The following is a 27961-nucleotide window of genomic DNA, read 5'->3' as shown; positions in this document are numbered from 1 at the left end:
TGTCTAATGTATATTGTCTGCTATTATTATTTGTTATTAAATTAGTAATCATACAATGTCATTAAGAAATTGTAGTAAAATATAATAAAATCATATTGTGTTTATTATGAAGTAAAAAGTGTTCTCAAATAATTTTACTAAACTTACATACGTAAAGTGCAAAAATGGTATGTACTATATATTCAAATGATGATATTAGTTTAGGTTTTCATAAAGTAAACAAATCCTTATTATGTCCGTTTTCTTAATTAGGACTTGAAAACTTTCGCTGATAATGAATTTGACCCCAAGGACTGGATCAACCGAGCTTGGAGTATTAGTGGGAATCAAGAAAAAGAGGTGGGTAAATTTAGTTAAATTCACTTTTATTTTCTTACCAATATTATGAGATATCAGCAATAAATTGTTTTATGCATTTTTTTTTATTGGACAATTCACATTAATTGACCTAGTCCCATGCTAAGCTGGTGAAGCTTGTGTTATGGGTACTAGGCAACGGATATACATACATATTATAGATAGATAGACATAAAAATACATATTTAACTTCCCAAAACCTAAGCACTACACCAAATGCTCATCACATCGATGTTTGTCTCAGCCGGGGATCGAACCCGGGAGCCATAGATTCGCAGTCAGGGGTACTAACCACTAGACCAATGAGCTGTCAAATGCATATTGTTATAGTTTTATATCTTATAATCTGATATGCTTAGTTTACTTTAATCTATTCATTCTATCTTGATCTTTTCAAAATAAACCCACTTATATTCACCCAAACTAAATTAGTCTAATAGTTATTTTTTAATTCTCATCATCAGAGCGTATACACAGTTTGGCAGAAAGAGACAAAAGTATATTTTAGTTAAAAGAGTGCTACAAGACTGATGTATGATAGAAGCGAATAAGTGGGTACCTTTTTAATTGACACTCATAAACAATCTTGCTGGACAATTGTATTTCCTATCTTTGATCTGGGCTCTATAATTAAAAATAGGTATCCACTTGAGTTTTATAGGCATATATAACAGGCTTTGCACTTTATACAATAATAATTTTACCATAATTTCAGATATTCGTAGCCAATACAGTGACAAGACTTCAACTGTATATGAAACAACTTAGTAACTCATTAGATGAAACAACAACTCAAGTAAGTTGGTAATTATAATTATCTACTTGCTTTAATAGTACCCATGTTACGTTAATAGCCATTATTTGGTCAAGGGCAGTGTTGGCCTAGTGGTTAGAAAATGAGTCTCAATCCAAGGGGCATGCATTGAAATCATAGCTATTCTGTTTTTATAATATGATATCTTTAAACGGGTGGATTTTAGTGCTGTAATGTGTGTTCTACACACAAACTTTGGTTTATATTTCTCTGCCAATTTTGCATATTTGCATTTCAAACGAGAACTGCCATTTGAAATTAATCAAAAAGACCTCAGGTTGTATGATATGTAAAACCATAGACAGTCGATTTATTTAGTTTAAAAAAACATACTATGAAATAAAATATTTATAAAACTACATAATATAATGTTATTTGAAAATACAAAATCATTTATTAATTTAGGTAACACAATGTACACTTATGAACCTCAATAAAGAAATACATATTAAATGCTTCTAATAATTTTACATTAACTGCCAGTTCTCGAATCGAGGGCGTACAACGGACAAGAAAAATTGGCAATAAACTCTCTTTTGGGTGGATGTCCGTAGTCTACCCTACACTTACTGTACACCCTTAACAGATCAGATGCAACGCTACCATTGTTCTATAGAAAACATAAATCTGCAGAAAAATTTTGTTATGTTATCTTTAGAGTACTAAAGTAGTAGACTAAACAATAATGCCTGCACCGAGACAATTTCTACTTATAACAATTATCTACCCACACTTATTAGTAATAATAAAACTACCCACACATAAAAACTCAAATACAAACAAATAGATATTTACCCCCATAAGCCTTATTATAAGTTGATGAGTTTGAGAAGTACAATAAACATTTGAGTTTCATTTTTTATTTTTAACCGACATCAAAAACCGAACGGAGCTTTTCAAATTAATTTATTATTTTATTATATTTATACTAGTGGACCCGACAGACGTTGTCCTGCATGATATTTCAAGCAATTAGTAAAGCAAAGTATGAAAGTACCGACTAAGTAAGCAGCGCCATCTGGCGGGCTGATTTGTGAATCTAAACCATTCCCAGATCCCCTTGAACACACACAAAAAATTTCATCAAAATCGGTCCAGTCGTTTGAGAGAAGTTCAGTGACATACACACTCACAGAAGAATTATATATATAAAGATAATTAAAGTTTTTAAAATAATTTCAGATACTTACCACTGTGCCTCGAATCATTCAAGATGTTTCGTCGTTACAACTAGAAGGTGCGTTACTCCAACAGAAGTTAAGGAGTTTAGAACAGCAGGTTCAGAGCGTGGAAGAAGAGACTGGGCACTCTATTGAGAGCTTACAGAAGATAGATTTATTGAAGAGCCGATTAGAGGTAAGAGAAAGTCGATACTGCTTTGCCTGTATTTTGGCATGTTTGCGACCTCTTAAACTATCACCGAAAGACCTGTATTCACTTTGATTAGTGCGAGTGCAAGTGATTAGACTTCTCAAAAAAACTTTGCAACGCAGCCAACTAATCACCTGCACTAATCAGTCGCTGTCCACTCCTAATCACTAAGCACCTGCACTAATCAGTCGCTGTCCACTCCTAATCACTAAGCACCTGCACTATTCAGTCGCTGTCCAGTCCTAATCACTAAGCACCTGCACTGATCAGTCGCTGTCTACTCTTAATCACTAAGCACCTGCACTAATCAGTCGCTGTCCACACTTGTTTTCTCCTAATCAAATTGAATACAGGCCTTTAATTTTTTTGCCCTCATCACAGCTTAATGAATGTACACGTAAATGTTACTAAGAAATCACTATCAATTGATAAAATCCTACGAACTTTTGTTTCCTAGTTTTTGAGTCTATCATATTCATACATAGATAGATACAGCCAGGGGATTTTATTTTATATTATGTATGGTATTGCTAGAGACAATGGCAAGCGCTGATGGGATGTCGTTGATCCCTTGGAAGATGGGGGGGGGGGGCAGAAAAAAAGCTGGGGGGGGGCAGACAATAATAAACGTCTTTCGTCCAACTTCGATTTTGTGACCTTTGGTGTAGAGATTTTTGGGCCGGTGTGTCAAGTGCACAGACGCTAATTAAAGATTTAAGTTGGCGCCTGGTAGATAGTACCGGTGACCCCAGAGCTGGTGCTTTCCTTAACGAATAAGTATCGTAAGTAAGTATCGTATACAGCAAGGAAATGCTGCCAGCATTAAAGGTACACTGCCACAGGGACCATTCTTTTGTATTAATTTTTAATTATTAATATTATATTTTTAAAATTATTTTATGTGTGAGGATTATAAACGTGAAACTTTTATATGATTGTACACGCCATGTGCGCATACGCACTATAGTATACGTGCGGTCTATAATAAGCCGGTTTGAACAATTCTTTAGTAACTCCTATTGTTTTTTAAGTCTTTCTATTTTGAGTATCTCTTTTTATTTCTTATTATGGCTTTTAGTTACTATGCACTGCAGAATTATATTTCCGTTTCTGGGGGAAATACTTTTTTACCCGGAAACCGAATCTGAGACCTGATACTCATAAGTCCAAACATCTGTTCACAGAATGCAGCATCAGCCCTCCGCGAGGCAGATAAATGGGCGGCATTGGCTTCCTCACTCGAAGACACCTTGGAAGCAGGGATACCAACACAACTTGACAAGCTGAAGGAGGTGGCTGAACTGGTGGTTGCTATGACTGATAGCTTAGAGGTATTTTCTGCAATTTCTTAACCTTAGGGTGAGCCAATCAGAGGTTAGATCGAGAATCCTTCTAGGTCGGAGGGAAAGCATTTACCATCCATCACATTATTATGCATTTTTTTTGAAGTGAAACTTAAGGCGCATTAGGGTAAAATTTTTACGGATGAAGCGCTTATAATAATATTAGCGTCACGAAGATGTGCATTTTTGTCGAAGAAAGGGCAGAGAGCGATTGAGAGAGAGTGAGAAGGGCGAATTACCTTAGAGAAAATATTTTTAAAATTAAAATTTCGTAAAGAGAATTTATTAAATATTTGTATTTTATATTTTATGCAAAATTTATTGAAATCTCAAATGACGAATTGTAAATTAAAATTCCACGTGTTTAAAAAAAAATATAATTTTTGATATTTTTATTGAAATGACAATTACATTCATTAAATTCCTAACATATCTTCCTTTTCCCCTCTAAGTCTCGGAAATGTAAAGTTTTAAATTTGTATAAATATGAACAAGACTTAAAAATTAGTTTGCCAAAGAAGTTTCACTTCTGACAAGTGTACTTTGTACGCACGCACTTTTTTTTTAAACTGATTTCTCCATAGATATTTATGTTGTGTTTTTTCAGGTTCTTAGCGATGCACCTGACTATGAAAAGAAACGTACTCAGTTGGAATTGTTATACAATAGGCTAGAGGCGGCAATAAGCCCCGCATTCATTGAAGCACTCACTCAAATGGATGCAGGTAAGTGAACATGGTAGAGCAATTAGACTCTCAATAAGGGAGCGTTCAAGTATTACGTCACGCAATTTTTGGTGATTATTAACCCCCCCCCCCCCATGTAACGCGCCGTAACGTTTTTATGTACCCAATTGTAAAACGTTCCACCGATTGACTCTTTATTACCTTAAAGTTACCATTATGTGGTGTAAAGTACTGGAAAGTCGAAATTAATATTAACAATTTCAATCCCCGCCCCGAATCGTAACGTTTTACAAAAGGACCCCCCCCCCCAAAAATTTATGATGAGTATTGGTAGGTGTTCATTTGAGTGTTACTATATTTTATAGTAAGTGTTGCTTGGAAGATCTTTGCACTATACTATAGAACAGGAGGGCAAATGGTCAAAAGACTCACCTGATGTTAAGTGACACCGCCCGTGGACGCCCTCAATGCCAGAGGGCTCACGAGTGCGTCATCGGCCTTTTAAGTCTATTTTTCTTGTGTGCAGATTTTTAATACTAAAAGCATTTTTCTTTTGTATTAATACATGACATTTTTTTTATTTTTTGGGTTTATATACCCGCTTTTCAAAATCCCTATTAAATGAAAAAACTAACTTGTATTACAGGGTCACTGTAGAGTATTTTTTTCACAGTGGGGTAAAGTAAACAAAAAGTTATGATTTGAGGAATTTTTATATAGTATCTAATATATAGAATTCTCGTGTCGCGGTGTTTGTGGTTAAACTCCTCCGAAACGGCTCGACCGATTCTCATGAAATTTTGTGTGCATATTGGGTATGTCTGAGGATCGGACAACATCTATTTTTCATCCCCCTAAATGTTAAGGGTAGTCCACCCCTAATTTTTTTTTTTTTTAGATAAAAAAATTATTCTTAATTTTTTTACAGCATTAAAAAATACATACATCCCCTAATTTTCACCCCTCTACGATCAACCCCTATTTTTTTATTATAAATGATTTACATGGCAAAACGACGTTTGCCCGGTCAGCTAGTAACTTAATATTATCTTCAATACACACAATAAACAACTTTAAATAGTATGTCTAATGCAAGGACTCATCAGTACCAATCTAGTGGATATTATGGAAAAGATACAGTATGTAGATTTTTTCGAATTCTAATAAGACAGTATAAAAAGTCAAGTTTCTTATAAAAACGCAAAATAAAAACTTTAGAGGTGTCAAGGGACACCCGGATGGAACGAAATTCCTTTCGATTAATTTATATGTTAATTGGTATCATAACAGTATGATAGATTTTCTCGACACCAATCTTACGACGAAAAAAAAAAGCCAACATCACGAGGTGTTCCCAGGCGGTCACCCATCCAAGTACTGACCTCGCCCGACGTTGCTTAACTTCGGTGATCGGACGAGAACCGGTGTATTACAATAGCAAATAGCAAAAAAGTGTCGTGACAACTTTTCGTAAGATTTTTTTCCGTCTAGCCCCCTTTCACAACGCGCGATAAGGAACTTCGTTCCAATTATAACTCTGCAGGGGTTGAGCTTAGGGACCTCCCGTAGAACAATTTTTTGCAGATGACCTTCTATACCTTCTTGCATAAATTGCTCAATAACCATATACAGAGTGACCTCTTATAGGATATTAAAATTGTCGTCCCTTACTCATTCCCTAGGTTCAATATCTTCCAAATTCCTTCAGCCAAAACCAACCTAGGAGTTCAGGCACCTCTCGCTTATGCGGAGCTGGATATATTCGGTAGTGGGCTGATCGGTTTTAGAGAAAGCATTGTGGGGTTTCTCGAACCTAATTTCGCTGTTTTGCTGATGATTTTTCTTTTTGAAGTTATACTTCTTTAGGCGCGTTATGAAAAATTGATGAGAGTGAAATTTTACGATGCGCGCACCGTGACACAAAATTAACAGAACGAAGTTGCCCACGGAAAATGCTACGGCATTGGACATAATTTAAAAACATTCGAATAATAATAGAATTTATGTTACACTTAACGTAAGAGAATAATAATAAATATTTATTTATTTAATTTTTCAAATGTAAACTGAACTTTATTGACTATAATGACTCTTTTTCCAGTCTTTGATTATTTAATTGTAATTAATTAATCAAATTAGTCACACATTTTAGATGTAAGATTTTGTGAAATAATTAGTAGATTTAGTACTGTGTGTGATGTCGTAAGCTTAATAAATAAATAAATCCCTTAGTTGCGTTTGATCCACGGCTTTTTGGCCACCCTGTATATTATTTTCATGTGTTTAACAGATCGCACGAGTGCCTATGTGTCAATATTCTGCGGTATGAATCGTTCCGTGTCCGCACATCGTTGTTGGCGACGCGCTGCTGCCGCTAGACATTCGTCGAATTGGCGGCGTCTTGACTCTCACTCTCTCGCGGCACTTACTAGACAACTCACCAGTGATGCTAATAGACAGGTGAGAATTAAAATAAATAATAGTTTAAAAGAACTCGAAAAAATCGGGTTGCTCGATGCACAAGAGCGCCCCACGCTTTTTCACAATAATACCAGTATTTTTTGTTCATTACCATTTTCAGCCTAAATAAGGAATTATTTTTCACTTTTTAGTTTGATGTGCTTTAAAAGCGTGTTTTTTAGTTTTTTTTAATTATTATTTTTTAGTTAAATTTTTTTCTTTTTTTTTCGGATTATTGCATTGTCATCTTTGACAGGTGCGCAAAGTTTGAATTAAATCTGTTCGTTAAAAGTGGGTCAAAATCGAGTTCGAAGGAGTCGGTTACTACATATTATACATACATACATACATACAGGTGAAGCTAATATAAAGCGTGTAAAAACGACGGGTTGCACTCCAGGAGTGCCGGCAGAAGTGAAAACTTAAATATTAACGTTGTGCATTTTTGATATTTTGGAATGGTAAGGGAATAATTTTGCACGAATAGCTTTAATTATCAGTATAAAAGTACTATGTATCATGTATGTGGTAGAATACAATATTTATTGCGCTATCGTACACAAACATGACATTTATATTACATTAAATACGCCGCGCCAGCTGTCTACTCTCCATCCGTCTTACGAATTTTCGATCACGTCACGTGTCCTGACGCGAGTTTAAAATTTTTTACCCATTCCAAAAAAGTGTACAACGCTGCTAAAGAAGTTTTCACTTCAAAAAGTGTGTGCGTACAAAGTACACATGTCAGAAGTGAAACTTCTTTGGCTAACTAATTTTAAGTCTTGTTCATATTTATACAAATCTGAAACTTTAGATTTCCGAGACTTAGAGGCAGGGAAAAAGAGAGATATGTTAGGAATTTAATTGTCATTAAAATATTAAAAGTGTCGAATTTCAATACAAATAATAAATTTATAATAAAAACACGTAGCATTTTAATTTACAATTCGTCATTTGACGCCAAATGGGCAGGCACGACCGGGGCAGTACCACTGTCTCTCAGAAAACCGGCGTGAAGTGATGCAATAAGTTTGCCTTATTGTACTCGCGTTTCGTGCGGTGAGAGAGACTTCCGGAGCCCATTCCCCCCCCTTCCCTCTACAAGAAATATGAAGGTGCAGAAAAAAAAACAGAATCTACCCCAGGGGGGTACCACACGCGCTCGCGGTGGAGAATCCCCCTCTGGGCGTCCAACTCCGGGACACTCTGCGCCCGGTGGTGGACGCACAGGCTGCCCTTCGTATTCTGGGGGGGGCAATTCTGCGCTCGGTAATAATAACATTAATCGTTCTCGGGGCAAACGGAGCAATCCTACAAAGGCACCCCCGTCCACACTCGCCGTGGACTTCACAAATGTTAGGGGGCTCAATACCAATATCAACGCAGTCCACTACCATTTAGAGACTGCGAAGCCGGCCTTGCTCTTTCTTACCGAGACTCAGATTTCCTCCCCGGCTGATACTTCCTACCTCTCCTACCCGGGGTACAAATTGGAACATTCATTTGTGCCGCGGGCTGGAGTTTGCGTGTACGTCAGAGAGGATATCTGTTCTCGTCGCCTCGGGACGCTTGAAGGAAGGGACCTATCTAACCTCTGGCTGCGCGTAGACTGCGATGACCATCCGCGATTCTACGCATGCCTGTATAGGTCCCATAGCGGAAATACCGAAACTGACCGACTCATTGAGCACATCCAAATGGCTACAGATTCCCTGCTCGAAAGGATTCCTACCGCTGAAATCGTGATACTTGGCGATTTTAACGCCCACCATGCCGATTGGCTCGGCTCTGAAACTACCGATCACGCGGGAAGATCCTTTCACGACTTTGCTTTAGCCTACGACCTGACACAAATGGTCCCTGCGATTACGCGAATACCAGATGTGGATGGTCATAAACCCTCTTTGTTGGACCTTCTGCTGACTTCACATCCGGAGAACTATCAAGTCTCTGTTGACCCGCCATTGGGTTCATCAGATCATTGTGTGGTCCGGAGTACTGTGCCATCTACGCGCCCTTCACGGCCCCGCTTTATGGGTTGTCGCCGTATTTGGCACTATAAGTCAGCAGATTGGGACGGGATGCGGTCTTTCTTTGCGTCCTACCCTTGGGGGCCTATGTGCTTTTCGCCGGAAGCTCCAGATTCCGTCGCCTCCTCTGTCGCCGAAGTGGTTCTGCAGGGCATGGAACTCTTTATTCCATTTTCTGCGGTGCCGATCGGTGGCAGGTCTCAGCCCTGGTTTAAACGTTCTTGCAAGGCGGCCTCGCGTCGAAAGCGAGAATGCTTTAAGGCATGGGCAGAAGCGGCGAAATCTCGTGATGCCAATACCAGCGAACTTAAAACAGCATATAACTCAGCCTCCAGGTCCTTCAAACGGGAAATCACTAAGGCAAAGTCAGAGCACATTGCCAGATTTGGCGAGAGATTGGCCCAACTCCCTTCAGGGACTCGAGCCTTCTGGTCTCTCGCCAAAGCTGTCCAAGGGAATTTTTGTCAGCCCGCTATCCCACCACTGCACAGGGAGGATGACTCGCTGGCCCACACTGCGAAGGAGAAGGCCGACCTTTTAGGCTGTCTCTTCGCGTCCAACTCGACTTTGGATGACCGAGGAAGATCACCACCGACCATTTCGCGGTGTGATTCTTCGATGCCGGAAATCACATTCCGGCAACGTGCTGTCCGCAGAGCACTATCTTCCTTGGACATTCATAAGTCGAGCGGGCCGGATGGTATCCCCCCAATTGTGCTGCGTACTTGTGCTCCTGAGTTGGCTCCGGTCTTAACGCGCCTTTTCCGGTACCTGTACTCGGTTGGCACTGTCCCGAAGTGCTGGAAAACCGCTTCGATACATCCGATCCCTAAAAAAGGCGATCGCTCTGATCCGTCCAACTATCGCCCAATAGCCATAACCTCCTTGTTCTCCAAAATAATTGAATCCATTGTTAACTGCCAGCTCTTGAGGTATCTAGAGGGCCACCAGCTGATTAGCGATTATCAGTACGGCTTTCGTCGTGGTCGTTCGGCTGGTGACCTTCTTGTATACCTTACTCATAGATGGGCAGAGGCAATTGAGTCCAAGGGGGAGGCGCTGGCGGTTAGTTTGGACATAGCGAAAGCCTTCGATCGGGTGTGGCACAGAGCACTGCTCTCGAAGCTTCCAGCCTATGGGCTACCCGAGAAATTATGCGATTGGATCTCCAGCTTTCTGGCTGATCGGAGCATCAAGGTCGTCATCGACGGAGCATGCTCCGACCTTAAACCCGTGAACGCGGGGGTCCCACAAGGCTGTGTTCTATCGCCGACCCTGTTTCTTCTGCATATCAATGATATGTTGCAACTTAGCAACATTCATTGCTATGCGGATGACAGCACTGGGGATACTTTTTACACTGGCCGGGCAGGTATTTCTCGGGCAGTTGTCGATGAGTACCGGAACAAACTTGTGTCTGAAGTCGAAACTCTTCTACGTGGAGTCTCAGACTGGGGCAGACTAAACCTAGTCCAATTTAACCCCAAGAAGACACAAGTTTGCGCGTTTTCCGCAAAAAAAACACCCTTTGTCGCTACTCCTCTTTTCGAAAACACTCTTCTTAAAGCCACAGCCAGCATTGGAATACTTGGCGTTGACATATCGAACGACGTTCAGTTTCGCGGTCACTTGGAGGGAAAGGCTAAATTAGCCTCCAAAAAGCTTGGTGTGCTCAGCAAGGCGAGACGGTACTTCACTCCGGGCCACCGCATGCAACTATATAAAGCGCAAATTCGGCCCCACATGGAGTACTGCTCTCACCTCTGGGCGGGGGCTCCCCAGTACCAGCTCCTTCCACTTGACCGTATTCAACGCAGAGCGGTTGGAATCGTCGACGACCAATCCCTTTCCGAGCGGCTTGATCCTTTGGCGTTGCGTAGAGATGTGGGGTCTCTCTGCATCTTCTACCGCATTTACCATGGAGAGTGTTCAGAGGAGTTGTTCGGATTAATACCTGCAGCTGAGTTTCGTCATCGGACGTCGAGGCAGAGTACGAAATTCCACCCGTATAACCTCGACGTCCGCCGTTCCACAACTGAGCGTTTTTCAAGGCAGTTTTTGCCGCGCACCACCACTTTGTGGAACCAGCTGCCCATTGAGGTATTTCCGAACCAATTCGACTTAGGGTCCTTCAAGAAAAGAGCGTACCGATTCCTGAAAGGCCGGCAACGCACTCGCGAGCCCTCTGGCATTGAGAGTGTCCATGGGCGGCGGTATCACTTAACATCAGGTGAGCCTCCTGCCCGTTTGCCCCCTGTTTTAAAAAAAAAAAAAAAAAAAAAAAATTTGAGATTTCAATAAATTATTTTGTATGAAATATAAAACAGAATTTCTATAAAGTAATTCGCCCTTCTCACTCTCTCTTAATCGGTCTCAATCGCTCGGTCCCTTTTCTTCAAAAAAAAGAGGATAATCTTCAGAATGAGATCCTCTACAAAATTGTTCTGGTATATTTTTTATAAAATCAAAATAAAAAGGTCATAAGCAAAAAAGGATTTTTTTTCACTTCTAACTTTTTGAATTTTGGATTTATGATAAAAAGTCACACAGACAACTGTAGGCAAAGCAATTTGCTACAAAATATGTCGTTACAAATTTTTTGTACGATGGATAGTAAAGAAGACGTGTCAAAACGTGCCAAAAACGTGTTTTCACCCCTTTTTCCAAGATGGTGGCCAGGCGACAAGGGGACAACCCCACAAACTTGGGTTTAAGCTGGTATTGACCCCCCTTATTTATGTCCCATAAACAATATTGCGTCCTCTAACAAATGGTCAGCCCATGTAACATTTCAATGGACTATATATGAAAAAATGATGTTTTGTTTTTGGTGCTCTCGTTGGATTAGATGACGTGTGCCAGACAGAAGACTGATCACTTGTCTCCAGTATGTTTTCTGCATCGCCATTCGTATTATGATTTTTATATTAAATTGGTTTTAGGTTGAGTGGCTGACAACGGTACTAAAGTCGGAAACGCCTATAGCGGAATTGATAAGACTTTACACAGACCTGCTTTTGTCTTTGGATCCGTCACCGACTAAGGTATTTTACCCAATAGATAACAAACTTGGCAATCTTTTATGAAGCTTTGTACAACGATTTATACGTATAATTTTAATTGTCGCTCTAATTTACTTTTATGGTCAATTTTGGTTATTACAATTTTAATGGTCCTTCGAGCCGGATATGGCCTATAAATATATATTAAAAGCCCCGTTAGGAAATTCATTGTTTTACAATTTGATAATTTAAAAATAAGATTAACATATTTATTGGAAAGAATAACTCTTAACATTACAAAAAGTTTAAAACTAAGAATTTTTTTTATAGAACAGGGGGCAAACGGGCTATGGCTCACCTGATGTTAAGTGATACCGCCGCCCATGGAAACTCCCATTGCCAGAAGGCTCCGCAAGTGCGTCGCAGGCCTTTGAAAAGCTGAGACATACACTTGTATTGCAAATACGCAAGTTTATGAATTGGCCATGCATTAAGCTATTAGCTTTAAAGGTTGCATCGAGGGAGTTAGTGAATATATTTAAAAGTTATAACTATTGGTTATGAAAATGCTCAAGGTCGGTCATTGAACTGAGGTCACTGCACTTACGTTCGCAATGCGCATTATTGTGTGAGCCGATTCATCGCGAGTCGAACTTTTCGAGTGATGGCAAACATCAATTCGTGACGTCATGAGTGTCGGGTTCTAACGAGCTCGCTAGAAGGCTGTACTGTTTCTTCAAATAGGCTACAATTAGGCCTAATTTTAATTGAGTTTTTGGTTGTTTGATCAATGTCTGACACGTTTCTGATAATTACTCTTTCAGACATTTGTGACTACAACTCTAATGAGACACATGTGGCGATGTGGTATTCAATGTAATTTCATCTAATATATAAAATTTTCGTGTCACGATGTTCGTTCCCATACTCCTCAGAAACGGCTGGACCGATTCTTATTAAATTTTTTATGCATATTCAGTAAGTCTGAGAATCGGCTACTATCTATCTTTTAAACCCCTTAATGTACACGGCTTTTTTATGATACAGCATACAAAAATACATTCAACTCCTAATTTTCACCCCTCTACGATCAACCCCTATTTTTTATTATAGTAGATAGTTATTTTTATTGAACTAAAACAAGGTTTCTAAAAATAATATACATAGCAAAACAACGTTTGTCGGTCAGCTAGTATGTTAATAAAAATCGAATATTTAATTATTTTAGATTGTGTCGGCGAATTTTAAATTATGCCAATCAGCTGATGAAGGGATGACCATGTTGATCGATTTGAAAGCAGATATAAATGAATTTATTGATTGTATTGTTAGACTCATTGGTGTTGGTAATAAAGGTATGTACTAATAAGGTATATAAGCGCCATCTTTAATAAAAAATTTGGATATCTGTAAACGGTTTATGGAACAACAACATACATAATAACCCCCCCCCTTTATTCTACGGATATTATTTTGTGCACAATGTTAGTAATACTCGTTTATCTAATTTTTTTTTTTTTAAATAGATAGCAATAACCATAAAGATACCAAATAGTCATAGAAGTTAGCGACAGTTTAGACAGAAAGATTGTTAAACATATATTCCTGTTTCAAAATGTTGGTAATATATTATTACGTTATAGACATTCGTCAAAATTACCGTCGTAATATGCGGTTTAATAGTTTTTGCTTTTACGACTTAGTTCCCCGGAGCACGCGAAATATACTTAATAGCAATATGCTGACTTTTTGGAAACAAGCACCGATCATACGCACTTCCTTCGCTCAACGCTTTTTTCCTGTCAGAGGACTGAATGTAGATTTTTGAAGTTATACTTCTTTTGGCCCGTTAGGAAAAAAATATGAGAGTAAATTTTTACGATGCTCAAAAACTGACACCCTGAATATCTGTTCAAACATCGGTAAAACAGTCTGTTCAGATTTCATCATTTGAACATGAACGAACTGCTGACATGGATCCGGTGTGTGCTAAATATTAACAGCTGAAGAGCAATTTTAATTATATTTTATTTAAATATTGATCAGCTGTTGACACGGCTCATATGTGTTCCAAATTATAATAGCTGAGGTTGTGCGATACACCAACAGCTCACTAGAAAAATACCATGTATGTGTGAATAGGTGTAATTAGTATTTAAGGTATTGTTTTATAACAATAAATCAGATTTGAATATTGCTCTGTCTTGTTCATTTCTCGCTTCCTCTCAAAGTGGCGAAGACTACTTCAAGCCCTTAATTATCGTGGTGAGCCTGCCCGGTAGCTTTGAGATAATCCCACCTTGAACCTTTCATCCTACCCGTAGGGCTCCGTCTGTTACCTTCGGTCTCTTGGTGCAGACATCCCGGACTTATCTATATATTTATATATTCACTATTTATGTGTTAGGGTACGTCTGTAGGGCTTAGGGATCCGTAGGGTTGTTAGGTTCTTACGTCTCATCCTCTCATATACTTAGTCATCTAGTGCAGCTTGCTTTTACATACATTACATATACTATTCAGATACTCCTGACATTAAATACATATAAACTTTAAACACACTTTTCACAGTCCACTAACTAGCAAGCTGTTCAGTCTGGGCCGCTAGTTAGCGCTTGCTCTGTTTTATCGACAAGTTTCAGTGTCTGTCATGGCGTAGAGTTTTTCAGAGTCGTGTTTATTTAAACCAAGAAAACCAACGTGATAAAAAACATAGTGTTTATTGTAAAATATCATGATTAGTACATATTATATCGTTTCGTGGAAGTGATCATTAAAATGGACAAGAAAATGCAATTCGAAGAGGGAATTTCCCTCTAAAGTGCTCGAAGAAAATTATTACGCCAAAGAAGTATAACTTCTAACGCGTGTATATAAGTACACACACGTTTTTTTTATTTACACACATTAAATGTCAACTCTTCTTCTTCTGTCTTGGACATTTTTGAAAATAGGCAAGTGGTCAGACTTCTGTCAAACAGTTCTGGATCTGAGGGTTGCCAGATTCTTAAAGATTTAGTTTTCCATACGTGCCTAACGTACGAGGTCTGCCACATTTGACGTATAACCAAACATGTTCCATTAAATGTTCCTAATATATGGATATTTTTTCCAGAGAAATTATCAAAAGCAACTCTAAGAGAATTGGGCAAAATTGTTTACGCCCCGTTGAGAGAAATGATGCCGAGTTATCAACAACTTCAGACCCAGATATTTCTCGCGTATTTAGATGATCCGCGGTTGAATGAGGTATGGAATTTTGATCTACCCGCATCATGTATACTTATAATTTTTTTTTCTAAACTTCTGAACTAGGTATTGGTTTAAAGTTAGTGTGGGATATAGATATAGGCTGAAACACTTGGATGAGGTATGAAATTTTGATCTACCCGCATAATGTATACTCGATTTTTTTTAAACTCCTGAACTATTGGTTCAAAGTATATACCCATACATTATCTATGGTTGAAAGCGAAATTAATTTTCGAGGATTCCTACAAAAAATTAATACGATTATGTACTATTATTTTTGAGCTGGACAAATTTTAGCAGCTAAAGTGTCTTGTCTTTATTTTCAGAAGGATCTTCTAGAAAACTCTAGAGCGATACAATCAATAGCAGAAGAGAGCGACAACTGGTTGAGCTCTTCTTATAACAGAGGAAAGAAGATTGCAGGAGATGCTATATTTACCTATTTTAGTTCGGCCTTGGAGGTAATTTTTTTTGACTAAAATTCATCAAGTTAAAAAATGCACTTTTAAATATCACACATGAAAAACACTCGAATAGTGGAGTTAAGTTAGTACAGAAAAACTAAAAAAAAGCGTGCATACAAAGTACACATGTCAGAAGTAAAAATTCTTTGTAAATTAATTATTGAGTAATTAAGCTGCCCAAATCCCATAATTAAATTTTTCCAGTCTTTCTATATTAATGATACTAAGGCAAATTAAAAAACCAGCCTTGCGATTCTGTAACTCACTTTTCGAACTCACACAGCTGTTTTCGCATCGGCGGTCGCTCTCAAATCAGTCGTGAAGCAGTCATTTTATGATTTGGCATTCTGATAAACAATAAACTACAAGCTCCCACCTTTTCAGAATGCCAAATCATAAAATGACTGCTTCACGACTGATTTGAGAGCGACCGCCGATGCGAAAACAGCTGTGTGAGTTCGAAAAGTGAGTTACAGAATCGCAAGGCAGAACTAAAATTTGTTGTTGTTTTGTATATAGAAATACCACCATAAATGTGGTAACAATTACCAAATAATATAACAAATTAATTATTATCATAATTGTTAACTTATGTCCATATTTTATGAAATAGCCAACTGGGTCTTAGCAAAAAAGGTCTTGGTTCTGTGCCCTTATATAAATACAAAACCAACAAAAAAATGGTAATTTAGTTAATAAAATAATAATTATGTATTAAAAACATCATCGGTGTTCAAGTATGAATAATTGCACCACGTTTTTTTTTTTAAAGACAATTCACACCAATTGACCTAGTCCCATGCTAAGCTTTTGAAGCTTGTGTTATGGGTACTAGGCAACGGATATACATACATTTAAATAGATATTTAAACACCCAAGACCTAAGCACAACACCAACCAACACAATCACAATGCTCATCACATCGATGTTCGTCTCAGCTGGGGATCGAACCCGGGACCCATGGATTCGCAGTCAGGGGTACTAACCACTAGACCAATGAGCCGTCTAAATCTAAATCTAATAAGGCCGTCAACGCACTTGCGAGCCTTTTGGCAAAATGAGTGTCCATGGGCGGTATTACTTAACATCAGATGAGCCTCCTGCCTGTTTGCCCTCCGTTATCTTAAAAAAAGGGTCGGCAACGCACTTGCGAGCCATTTGACTAAATGAGTGTCCATGTGGGCGGTATTACTTAACATCAGATGGGCCTACTATCGGTATGCCCTCTCTTCTTTAAACAAAGAGTTGTTCTATATAATATATTATATTCAATTGATATTTCAAACATCGTTGCAGACATTTATGACCACAATCCTCCGTTCAATAAGCAGTCACATGCGCCTGATTGAGACCACATTCCTCTCATCAGCATCAAAAGGTCAACATGAAGGTGTCCTTAGCGTGACATTCCCCGCGTCCTTGACCTTGGAGACAGCTGCTGGTCTACTCATTGATGTAATGGTTAAATGGCAGACTGTACCAGGTAGAGTCCCTAAATATACCTTTATATATATATATATATAATAAATATATTTTTATTATTTTTTACTATAACCCGATTTCTGGTAACTATGATTCCAATTCAGCAGTATTGGCCTAGTGGCTTCAGTGTGCGACTCTCATCCTTAGGTCTTAGGTTCAATCCCCGGCGTACACTATGTGCGCATATAACAAAAGAGAATTTCAATCTCATAGAATTGATAACGTTGGAGAAAATGAGATAGGACGCATTATACAGTGTATAAACTTTTAATTAGTGTAGTGACAAATATATATTTGACAATTAACATGTCAAGGACTAAAAGTCTACTATATGTATCTACCTATCTGCTACTTTTAATGTTCCAGTGAATAGGCTCGCTCTTACAACTTGATTACTAACATTGATGAAAATCTTAATATATATAAATTACGTGTCACGTTGTTTGTCCGCTATGGACGCCTAAACTACTTAACCGATTTCAATCAAATTTGCACACCGTGTGTAGTTTGATCCAACTTAAAAGATAGGATAGCTTACATCTCAATTTATACCCGCAATATTATTTTATTGCAAAATATTTGTTTATTGTTTGACAGTCACAATTCTAACAGATGGCGCTGTGTTGAAAGTACTAACGTTTCACATAAGCTACAATTGAATGGCATAACCACCAAAAAAGCATGGTGGTCCCCATGACTGGTGTTCTCCTACCGTTTCCCTTGAATAGTTTACTACTATGTAATATTTAAAGAAAAAACTTTTTAACCGGATTGAAGTTATGTATTATTATAAATTTACAACTATTTAACATAATTTTAAATTTATCCGACGTTTCGCGTGCTTTACAGCGTGCGTGGTCACGGTGACCATAACTTCAATCCGGCTAAAAAGTTTTTTTCTTTAAATGTGTAAAGGTTATGTAAATCAAAGACAATACTATACTATGTAATATAACAAAAACCTTAGCCACAGCAACGCTTGGCCGAGTCTGCTAGTATTTATATATCTCCCAACTTTCCGTAACTTTGTTTATCATGCTCTTAATGGAGTTTAAATTTATATTTAGTTGTAATTTTTATTGTTATTTTGTGGTTGCCTGTTTTATTCCCTTGCTAGCTTGGTAATGCTCTAATGTAATTGATTTGTATTTGCGTAAAATTTGTGATGTCTTACACTAGTTTTAGAACTTTTAAATAAATAGATAATGTGTAATAGTCGGTGCACTATAGCTTAGTGATACATAAGCTCTAATTTCGAGTTATATAGAGTATGTGGGAAATAGGCATTGCAAAGCCTGCAAAGCTGTGAGTTACTTTCAACACGACATCAACTTACATTCATCAAAACAATCAATTTACATTCGACAACAAACGAATTAACAAACAAATATGGTGGCGCGGGGTATATTCCGTTCAACCAATCAGCGCGCGAGGTACGATCCGTTTCACAATTTGACGGTTACACTTCGATAGATTACAATCTACCGAATATTAATACGTTAAATTGTAAGCAGTACGCTGAGGTTCACAATCTTTCGACAGTTTATAATCTCGCGAGATAGATTACAATCTAACGGTGTTTACAATTTTACGTTAACACATCCATCACGATAGTTCTGTTTCTGCACAGATTCTATTACGTTCGTTAATGTTAAATATAATATTGAAATTTCAGAAGAAACCCCCGATGAGAATCCCCTATTCGATCTTCCTGTCCTGTTAGGCCAGGAGTCCAGGGAAACTAGGGCTTCGCCCTCGCTGGCGGAGCTCCGTAGAGTACGAGATCAGTTGAAGACCCTCGCTAGGACGATATTGAGGAATCCAGTTGATGTTCAATTAGGTAAGTATTAATAATAGAATTCCATCATCAGATATTAGGCTTTTTAACGCTCAACGCAGCACTTTTTAAAACCTCTTCCAGCTGCTAAAAAAGGTATTTCCAAGACTTCAAGACAAGAACGTACCATTCCCTCAAAGGTCGGCGACACACCCACAAGCTGACGGCGGCTAGTGTAGCCCATTATGTCAATATGATATAAGAAATTATGACTGTCAAGTATCATTTGGTGAATTAGTCCTACACTCAGTGGGTTGTAATTGTTTTTGACGTGACAACGTCTAATAAATCGATGAAAGCGGCTGCACGCACGAGAAAGCATGACTCATTGTCCCGTTACGCTCACTGTCCCGTTACATACTACGCCTGCGCCGCGCCTATCTCACTTCCACTCGAATACTTGTTATGCAATTATTTAAATAATGTTTTGTTATGACGTTGTCAAAATAAACTATCGTCCGCAAACCTACTTTACATTTTTTTTATTGTTTGTGATTGTGGAACAGAACAGTGAACGTCTAACACCGCCATTGAGTATTGACAATTAAAAAATTTTAACACTGGCCAACATTGCATAGCTCATATTATTTGATGAAAATAATTTGTGCATTTTTACTATCTGTAACTGTAAAGTTCCGCTCGAATGTAAATTATATACGAAGAATATTTCCGCTTTAATCCAAATTATATACAATGAATATTTTACCGGACTGAAATCAGTCTGAGAACGAACCGTATTCATCAGGCCAGGCCAGCTATTTTTTTTTCTGTTGTTTACTTACTGTAAACAGGATGTGAAAAAAAATATCATAAAAAATCGGTTTACGAACGATAGTTTAACGTGACAATATCATAACAAAACGTTGATAAAATGATTTCATACTTTTATGAATAAAATAAATCATTTTTATTTAATTACCACTATTTTGCATGGATGCAAAGAAGTGTATCCTCGGACGCATAGGCCTATCGAGTGGAAGATAGATAGATATGGCGCAAGCGTACAATGAGCGTAACGGGACAATGAGTCATGCTTTTTCGTGCGTGCCAGCGTTTATCGATTAATTAGACGTCACGTCAAAAGAGTTTAGATATGTCATAGAAAACTGCTGCAAAAAATTAATTTAATTTCGGATGGCAATGAACGAGATATAGAATTTTTCAATTTTCTTGGGTTTTCCACGACTTTCCCTATCATCCGATATCAGCATAACGTTTCTAAATGACACCCTGTATAATCGATATTCGTTTTTTTTTTCAGATAAAATTCCGAACCTATCATTATGGTACAATAATGATGCGCTGTCAACTGATCTTCCAGACTTCGCGCTATCGCCACAGGAGTATATCACTGAGGTATAAAGCCATAGACAAGTAAAGGATTCCCAAAAATATTTATTCTTCAGCTTCAGCTTGTAACTCTCATCCCTGAGGTCGTAGGTTCAATTTCCAGCTAATGTACTTTTCTATGCGCATTTAACGCGAGCGGTGAAGGAAGACATCGTGAGGAAACCGGCTTGCCTTAGACTGAAACGACGGCCTGTGTCAGGCACAGAAGGCTGATCTACTTGCCTATTAGATTGAAAAATCATGAAACAGATGCAGAAATCTGAGGCCCAGACCTAAAAAGCTTTCTATAAAGTGTTAAAATGTCATGTTTCTTAATAGAAACACACGAGCTGTGTTCTCAGGTGGTATTATAAAAACAAAATGTCATTTATAGAAGAGTGAAAATTGTTTATGGTTGGTTACCATGGTTACGATGAATAATTGTAACCATGGTAACTGAGCATCTAATGAAACGTATATTGTTTTTTTTTCCAGATTGGTCAATATTTGATGACATTACCGCAGCACTTGGAAATGCATTTATCGGAAAAACAGGCGCCGTGGCAATTTTTATCCGAGGTACTTTTTTTTATTCATATAGTATTCTAGAATCTACCAGAGATATTAAATTTTTTTATTATTTTTTTATTCGGAAATTGTATTACTACTATTGATAACTGTATTATACGGTATCTATGGCAGAAAGCCGAAATAATTTTGTGTAATTAAATATTTCCAATTAAATAAAAGAATTCATAACAATGAGTTTTTTTTTTTTTTTTTTTTAATATTATGGCAACAGCTTCAACTTTATGCCAGTTTCAAGTAAAAGTTTGGGAAACTACACGCGAAAAAAAATAAACAAAGAAATAAAAAAAGGAAATAAAGGGATAAGCTGGTTAAAAATAAAATATGTACATAAACATATTACATCTTAATATTATTATAGATTATGAAAGAAGATAATACATTATAATACAATAAAGGATAAAGCAAAAGGCAGGAGATTTTAGTCGGAAACGGAACATGAAGTGATTGTAAAGAATTCAGAAAGGAGGTACGGTCATATTGGGAACAAGAAAAGAAAATATGGTCAAGGTCACCAATATCTTCTCCACACTCACAAATATTACTATCAATAATACGAAGCCTTGCTAAATGATGAGGTGTACAAACATGTCCTAAACGCATTCTGGAAATGATAGAAGTGACAGTTTTAGAACTTTTAACCTCAAAGAACCATGGTCTACTGATCCTGGGTTGAATTTCAGCATAATGTTTGCCTTTGAACTTGCTGCTTCTCAACCAAACATCATTCCATGACTCCCAAAGATGGGTTTTCGGAAGAGCAGCTAAATCATGACAATAATTAATGTATGGGACTATGTCTCCATCCTTTATAGCTTCTTTAGCAAGCTCATCGGCTTTCTCGTTTCCTTTAATTCCACTGTGACTTGGAATCCATGCAAAGATAACGGTGTAATTTCTTTGAGAACATATTAAAAGCTTATCACGTATTTCGCAAATAATAGGATAACAAAGTTTCATTTGGAAAGGAAATTTTTCAAGAGATTGTAGTGCACTTTTTGAGTCTGAAAATATGATTGTACTTTTAGATTTTAATAAAATAACTAGTTCTAAAGCTTTTAAAAGAGCAAAACACTCTCCAGTAAAAACCGAGGATTCAGGAGGAAGTTTAATCTTTTGAATTATTTTATGTTGCCAATGAATTAGACCAACTCCAACACAATCATCAACAGAGATTTTAGAGGCATCTGTAAAAATATAATCCCAACCTTCCCAATTTTGTTCCTCAACGCTACTCATGAAACGAATATTTGTTTCCAGAATATCTTGCTTACGGACGCCTATATTATATCTTATATCCGGATCAAGAATTAAAGAATTGAATTGTGTCATAAATATGGGTAATGATGGAGATCGATGAATGCGGCTGTGTAATGTTAAAAATTTACGAAAGCGTATTATTAGACATGGTAATGATTTGTGACGCCAGTAACGGGATGTATAAATAATATTGTTCAATTCATGCAGCCTTCCATGTAGAGGGTGGTTAGAAAACTGCATAGATTTGAACAAGAATCGATCACTTAAAAATTGCCTTCTTAATTTTAAAGGAGGATCGCAGCATTCTACTTGTAAAGCATTGGATGGGCTTGATTTCATTACTCCTGTCACAATTCTCAAAGCTTTTGACTGAATGACATCAAGTTTTTTACTTCCCAAGACACTTCCTCCATCTAAGAGAAATGTGCCATAATCTAAAACAGATCTTATAAGAGCGTTATACACAAGTTTCATAGAAAACGGATGAGCACCCCACCATACACCTGAAAGGCATTTCATGATGTTAAGCAGCTGTGCACATTTCATAACAACATGTTCATAATGGGCAAGTCCAGACAATTTTGAATCCAATATAACTCCTAAAAACTTAATTTTTGTTTGGAGTGGCAAAGATTGACCATTGAAGGTCACATTTATTATAGGAGTTGTGCGTTTTTTGGAAAATACGACTATAGAACTTTTGGAAACTGATAGATCTAGGCCATTTTTAACTAACCAGATATTAAGACAATTAAGTGAACTAGACATGGAATTGCAAGCCTTAACCACAGATTTATCAACGGAATAAAAAAGAAGATCATCTGCATATTGTAGCACATTTATATGGGAATTTATAGATAATTCTAAATCATACGTGTAAATATTATATAAAAGTGGGCTTAGTACCGAACCTTGGGGAAGGCCTTTAAAAACTGTACGCTTTAACTCGGTAATATTACCATCTTTCTGAACGATTAATGATATGTATCTGCATGATAGTAAATTGATGATAAAACGTATTAATAACGTAGGAACCTATAGCTCTAATAATTTGCGTTGTAGAATAGAAATGTTCACATTATCATAGGCGGCAGAGATGTCCAAAAAGGCAGCAACAATATCTTCATCACGCGAAAAAGCTATGCGAATATCTGTGGTCAATATAGCTAAATTGTCTATTGTAGATTTTGACTTCCGAAAACCGTATTGACTATTGGCTATTAAATTATTGTTTTCTATAAACCATTCCAAACGATTCTTCACAAGATGTTCAGCAATTTTAGTTAAAACGGAGGACAACGCAATAGGCCTATATGAGGCAACATCATTGGTAGGTTTGTTAGGTTTTTTAATCGCTATAACTTCTTGAGACTTCCATGTTTCAGGAATATTACCTGTGACCATGACGGAGTTTATTAAATTTAAAAAATACATTAAGGCAGTATCACCAAGATGAGATAAAAATGAGTACATAATACCATCCTGACCAGGAGATGAATCTTTAACATGTGAAAGCACACCTTTCAATTCATGTAATGAAAAAGGAGAGTTTAAAGAGGAAATGTCATCTATCAAAGACGATTCCAAAGGAAAGTAGATCGATTCAGCAGCTGATGGAGGAGCTAATCTGTCTAAAAAGGCATTTGTTAAAAAAGGGGGAAGTGAAGACGATGATAAAGATTCTTTGAAAGCAGATCGAAAACGTTTAATACTTGTCCAAACTTCTGAAGGGCACGTAGAAGGAGATAAAGAAGTACAAAAATTTTTCCAGCCTGCCTGCTTTTTATCTCTGAGGAATTTACGTGTGGTACTAATAACTTCATTGAGAATATCTAAATTTTCATTGGACATGTCCTCAGCATAGACTCTCTCAGCTTCCTTTCTTCTGCTTACAGCAACCATACATTCTCTATCCCACCATGGAGGAAAAGGAATCTTATTAGACGGATTTCGTTTGACAGAAAAAATCTGATCGGCAGATTCTATTAAACATGTAGCCAAAGCTTTAGAGGAATTGGTCTCACCACCGCTAACTAATTCAGGCAAATCATTTATTTTAGATTCGACAAGGATTTTAAATGCAAGCCAATCAGCATTATTTAATTTATATTTCACACGAGGTTGTCGTTTTTGATAAGGAGAGCGTCTAATAGGTGAGGATATGATAATCGGGAAATGATCACTGCCAAAAGTAGATGATGAAGTGTACCAAGAACGAGAAGAAGCAAGATCTGGAGTACAAATTGATAAGTCAACCGCGCTAAGCTTTTCATTAGGCTTTGTACGTCTGGTTGGTGAGCCAGTATTAAGTAAACACAAATTATGTAAATCTAATATTTCAACTAAACGTACACCATTGGAGTCAGTAGTGCCACAACCAAACATTTGGTGATGAGAGTTAAAGTCACCCAATAGAAGGAATGGACGACTAAGTGAAGAAAGTAAATTATTAACGCTATTGAGAATAACAAAAGAGGAACGAGCTAGGTAAATGGAAACTATAGAAATATTATCAATTTTTATGCCGACAATATTAATGGCATCATTAGAGATTAATGAAGAAAACGCTATTTCAGAAAAATTAATTGAGTTCCTGACAAGTAACGCTACGCCACCATGGCCATCAAATCTATCATCACGCAAGCAGGTATATCCTGGGATCCTTAATAGGTACCCTGGCTTCAACCACGTTTCAGATAACGCAACAACAACGGGAGAATGTTTATTTATCAAATATATCAAATCATGTTTCTTTGGAACAACACTCCTGCAATTCCATTGAATTATATTGGAATCCATTATTTTTAATAACATTAACTGATTTAATTTTTTCATTAATAGAGGCAACGTGGGACGGTTTCAATAAGTTTGAGTTTATTAAACTAGTTAATAATGCTAGTATCATTTCTAATACATCAGATTTTTCTTCTTCTTTATTTTTGTGTCCAACCAGAGCACTGCCATTTTTAGGCTCTGGAACTTGGAAATCTTTTAAAACATTATAATGAGCAACACGATCATAACCATGTTGTGGTTTACGAGGAGAGCGAGGTTTTAAGAATATTGTCTTTTTATTTGAGGCATTAGTAGAATTATTACGAGATACAGACTTCGCTGCGAAAGAATATACGGGTTTTGGTACTTCCGGAATTGTTGAACTTAATGCATCTGCGTATGAAGGCTTAATAGAAGAAAAATATTTACTGGCTTCGGCATAAGACATGCAGCTCTGAGCCATTTTAACTTTGATTTCTGTCTGTCTCACAAATTCTGGACATGACTTATCTATCGCTGAATGGGACCCTTCGACTTCACACATTACACAGTACAGAGGATCTTTATCTGACCTGTCACATGATACACCTGCATGTTGACCTCCACAGTTATAACATATTGGAGTCTTAGAACGACATTGAACTTTGGTATGACCATAACGGCAGCATTTATAGCATTGTATGGTAGGATAAATATATATTTCTACTGGAAGAGCATTATAGCACATGAAAATCCTTTTTGGTAAAACTTGCCCATCAAATGTTAATACAACTGATTCAGAGGGTTTCCAAGAAACCGAGTCATTAATTTTTACCTTGCGATTCAAACGTCTTATTTTAAGTATTTTGCCGCATCCTATAGGTACGGATACATTTTGTTGAACTTCCTCTACACTCCAATCTACAGGGACCCCGCGAACTAGACCCATTCTTGTTACGCTGAAAGTGGGAATGAAGGCTTTTAACTTTTTCGTTTCCAAAAGATTGCAGTTAAGAAAATTATTGGCGTCTTTATAATCGGAAAAGCCAACTACGCACCTGTTTCTTCCTATACGCTTTACACTTCCGGGAATAATATTATTAAATTTGTTCTGCTTTAAAAAATTGCCAAATGTTATTGGATGGAGAATGGTCCCGTCGTCAGGTGAACTTTGAATACGTTGAACATGTATAAAATAAGGGGAAACATCGGTAGAAACATATTCAGTACGGCCAATCGAACGGGGGTCCGTATTGGTTACTGAAGTTGTGGTGTTGTTTAAATTTCCCGCGTTAGAGTCTTGAGAGATATTTGAATTTTCCGTGTAAGATGTTGATGGTCGAGAGGATGTGCTATGTGAATTATTATTATTTTGCAAGTGTGGAGATGACGTGGATTGAGATATAGGTTTTGAAGTAACCTTTTTAATTAAAATTGACTCATCTTCTACATTGCATAAGCTTTCGCACTGACAGTAATCACCGCTAGAACCACTACCTTTCTTTTTCTTAATTTTCGTACATTGCCGACAAAGGCGCAAATAACGTGTTCGTTTACGACTTCCTTCACCTGTTTGAGATGATACCGAACAATCGGTATCCATTTTGTCAAATTCATCTTGTGAACCAACAGATACATTTGATCCCACAGGGAGATTCAAGCCAACAAGGCCATCATCCCCCCGACCTAGATCGGGGGGCTTGTTCATACAATATTTACAGAAATTACAAAAACTTACCGACTACACGATGACACTATACACAAATATGATATAAAGATTACATATAATACAAAAATTAAAACTACCAGCTTATCCTCTGCGTTTTAACTAGTAAAATTAAATTAAATATTCAACACCGTGAAAAATACGTCTACCATGAACGAAGTTTCCCGCGCTTTTTCTAACAATGAGTTTCGTTTTTTTTTTCATTATTGACAGCCAGTAACGTTTTCATACAATTGTAAACTCTTTGGTAAACATGATATCCACATTCCAAATTCAAATTTGCTTAAAGTTCTGGCCATAAAATCTTTAGCAGTACGTATTTCCAGGTTTGTACGTATACGTGCGAAGTATACGCTGAGAAGATACTTAATATACGCAACATGGACCCGCTTGGTACGAAACGTTGTCTCACAGATATTGGTAAGCACCAGTTTTTCAAAATTGGTTGAGGGTCCGTTAAGGCTTTTCTGTGCAATTTTTCTCTAAAAACTCCTCAGAGTTCAAGGAATAGATTTAAAAAAATACTCGAATTCGTCCAGCCATGGTCTTTTTGAGCTTAGCTAAGCGATTCATTTAATTTATATAGACAACTAGATGACCCCGTGAACTTCGTTTCACCAACATCTATTTGTATCAAAACTTTTAAAACAAACCAAAGAACCTCATACAGCAGACTGCAAACTAATGCTATGAAACACATATTTCTGAAAGAATCTACAAATAAATGACAACCAAGTGACATTTTTTTATTTCTAAAAAGACGTCCAATTTCCCAACTAAGAACAGTTTTTATTAGAAAATTCAATTGTCGTTTTTAGTATTTTTCTTTTATTGTTATTTACGTTTCCCACCGTTTAAACCTTCCATGACCTTCCATTAATATTTCAAGATCAAAATTAGCCAAATCGGCCCAGCCGTTCTCGAGTTTTAGCGAGACTAACGAACAGCAATTCATTTTCATATATATAGAAGATGGTATATTAATGTGTTTTATTTTTCAGTTTATTTAACAAGTGTGGTTGAAGATTTAGGGACGAACGTAACTCCCGCGCTTAAGAATTTGGAGAAATCTTTGCGCAGTGCCACTACCAGCCATTAACTTGTATTTGTTAACTTATTATATATAATTAATAAATATTTTAAATAAAATTATTTTCATTATCCTATATAAAGTATAGTTGGGAACAATCTATGTTTTATCA

General features: G+C 37.2%; 1 protein-coding gene and 1 long non-coding RNA gene across 3 annotated transcripts; both read left to right on the top strand.

Moving 5' to 3' along the window:
• Positions 1-27908, top strand: LOC125058281 (conserved oligomeric Golgi complex subunit 7). Of its 2 annotated transcripts, none has more exons than XM_047662336.1 (17): positions 1-167; positions 253-339; positions 1073-1153; positions 2354-2527; positions 3727-3873; positions 4493-4610; positions 6862-7031; positions 12007-12108; positions 13295-13421; positions 15182-15315; positions 15648-15779; positions 17080-17266; positions 18941-19105; positions 20364-20458; positions 20927-21010; positions 27086-27179; positions 27761-27908. In XM_047662336.1, the coding sequence occupies exons 1-17, from the start codon at positions 165-167 to the stop codon at positions 27856-27858; spliced, it is 1998 nt and encodes a 665-aa protein (XP_047518292.1). In that variant the 5' UTR covers positions 1-164; the 3' UTR covers positions 27859-27908. The 2 variants fall into 2 exon arrangements, with proteins under 2 accessions (XP_047518292.1, XP_047518291.1); XM_047662335.1 differs by having other exon boundaries at positions 3-167; positions 15645-15779.
• LOC125058282 lies at positions 22421-25192 on the top strand. The gene is made up of 2 exons (XR_007118367.1): positions 22421-24766; positions 24856-25192. It is a non-coding gene; the product is annotated as an uncharacterized LOC125058282 (long non-coding RNA).
• Positions 27909-27961: the final 53 nt, after the last annotated feature.

Source organism: Pieris napi, chromosome 18 (assembly GCF_905475465.1).
Source record: "Pieris napi chromosome 18, ilPieNapi1.2, whole genome shotgun sequence".
NCBI classification, from domain to species: Eukaryota; Metazoa; Arthropoda; class Insecta; order Lepidoptera; family Pieridae; genus Pieris; species Pieris napi.
The sequence above is the reverse complement of the archived record's forward strand: the minus strand, read 5'-3'. Positions and strand labels throughout refer to the sequence as shown.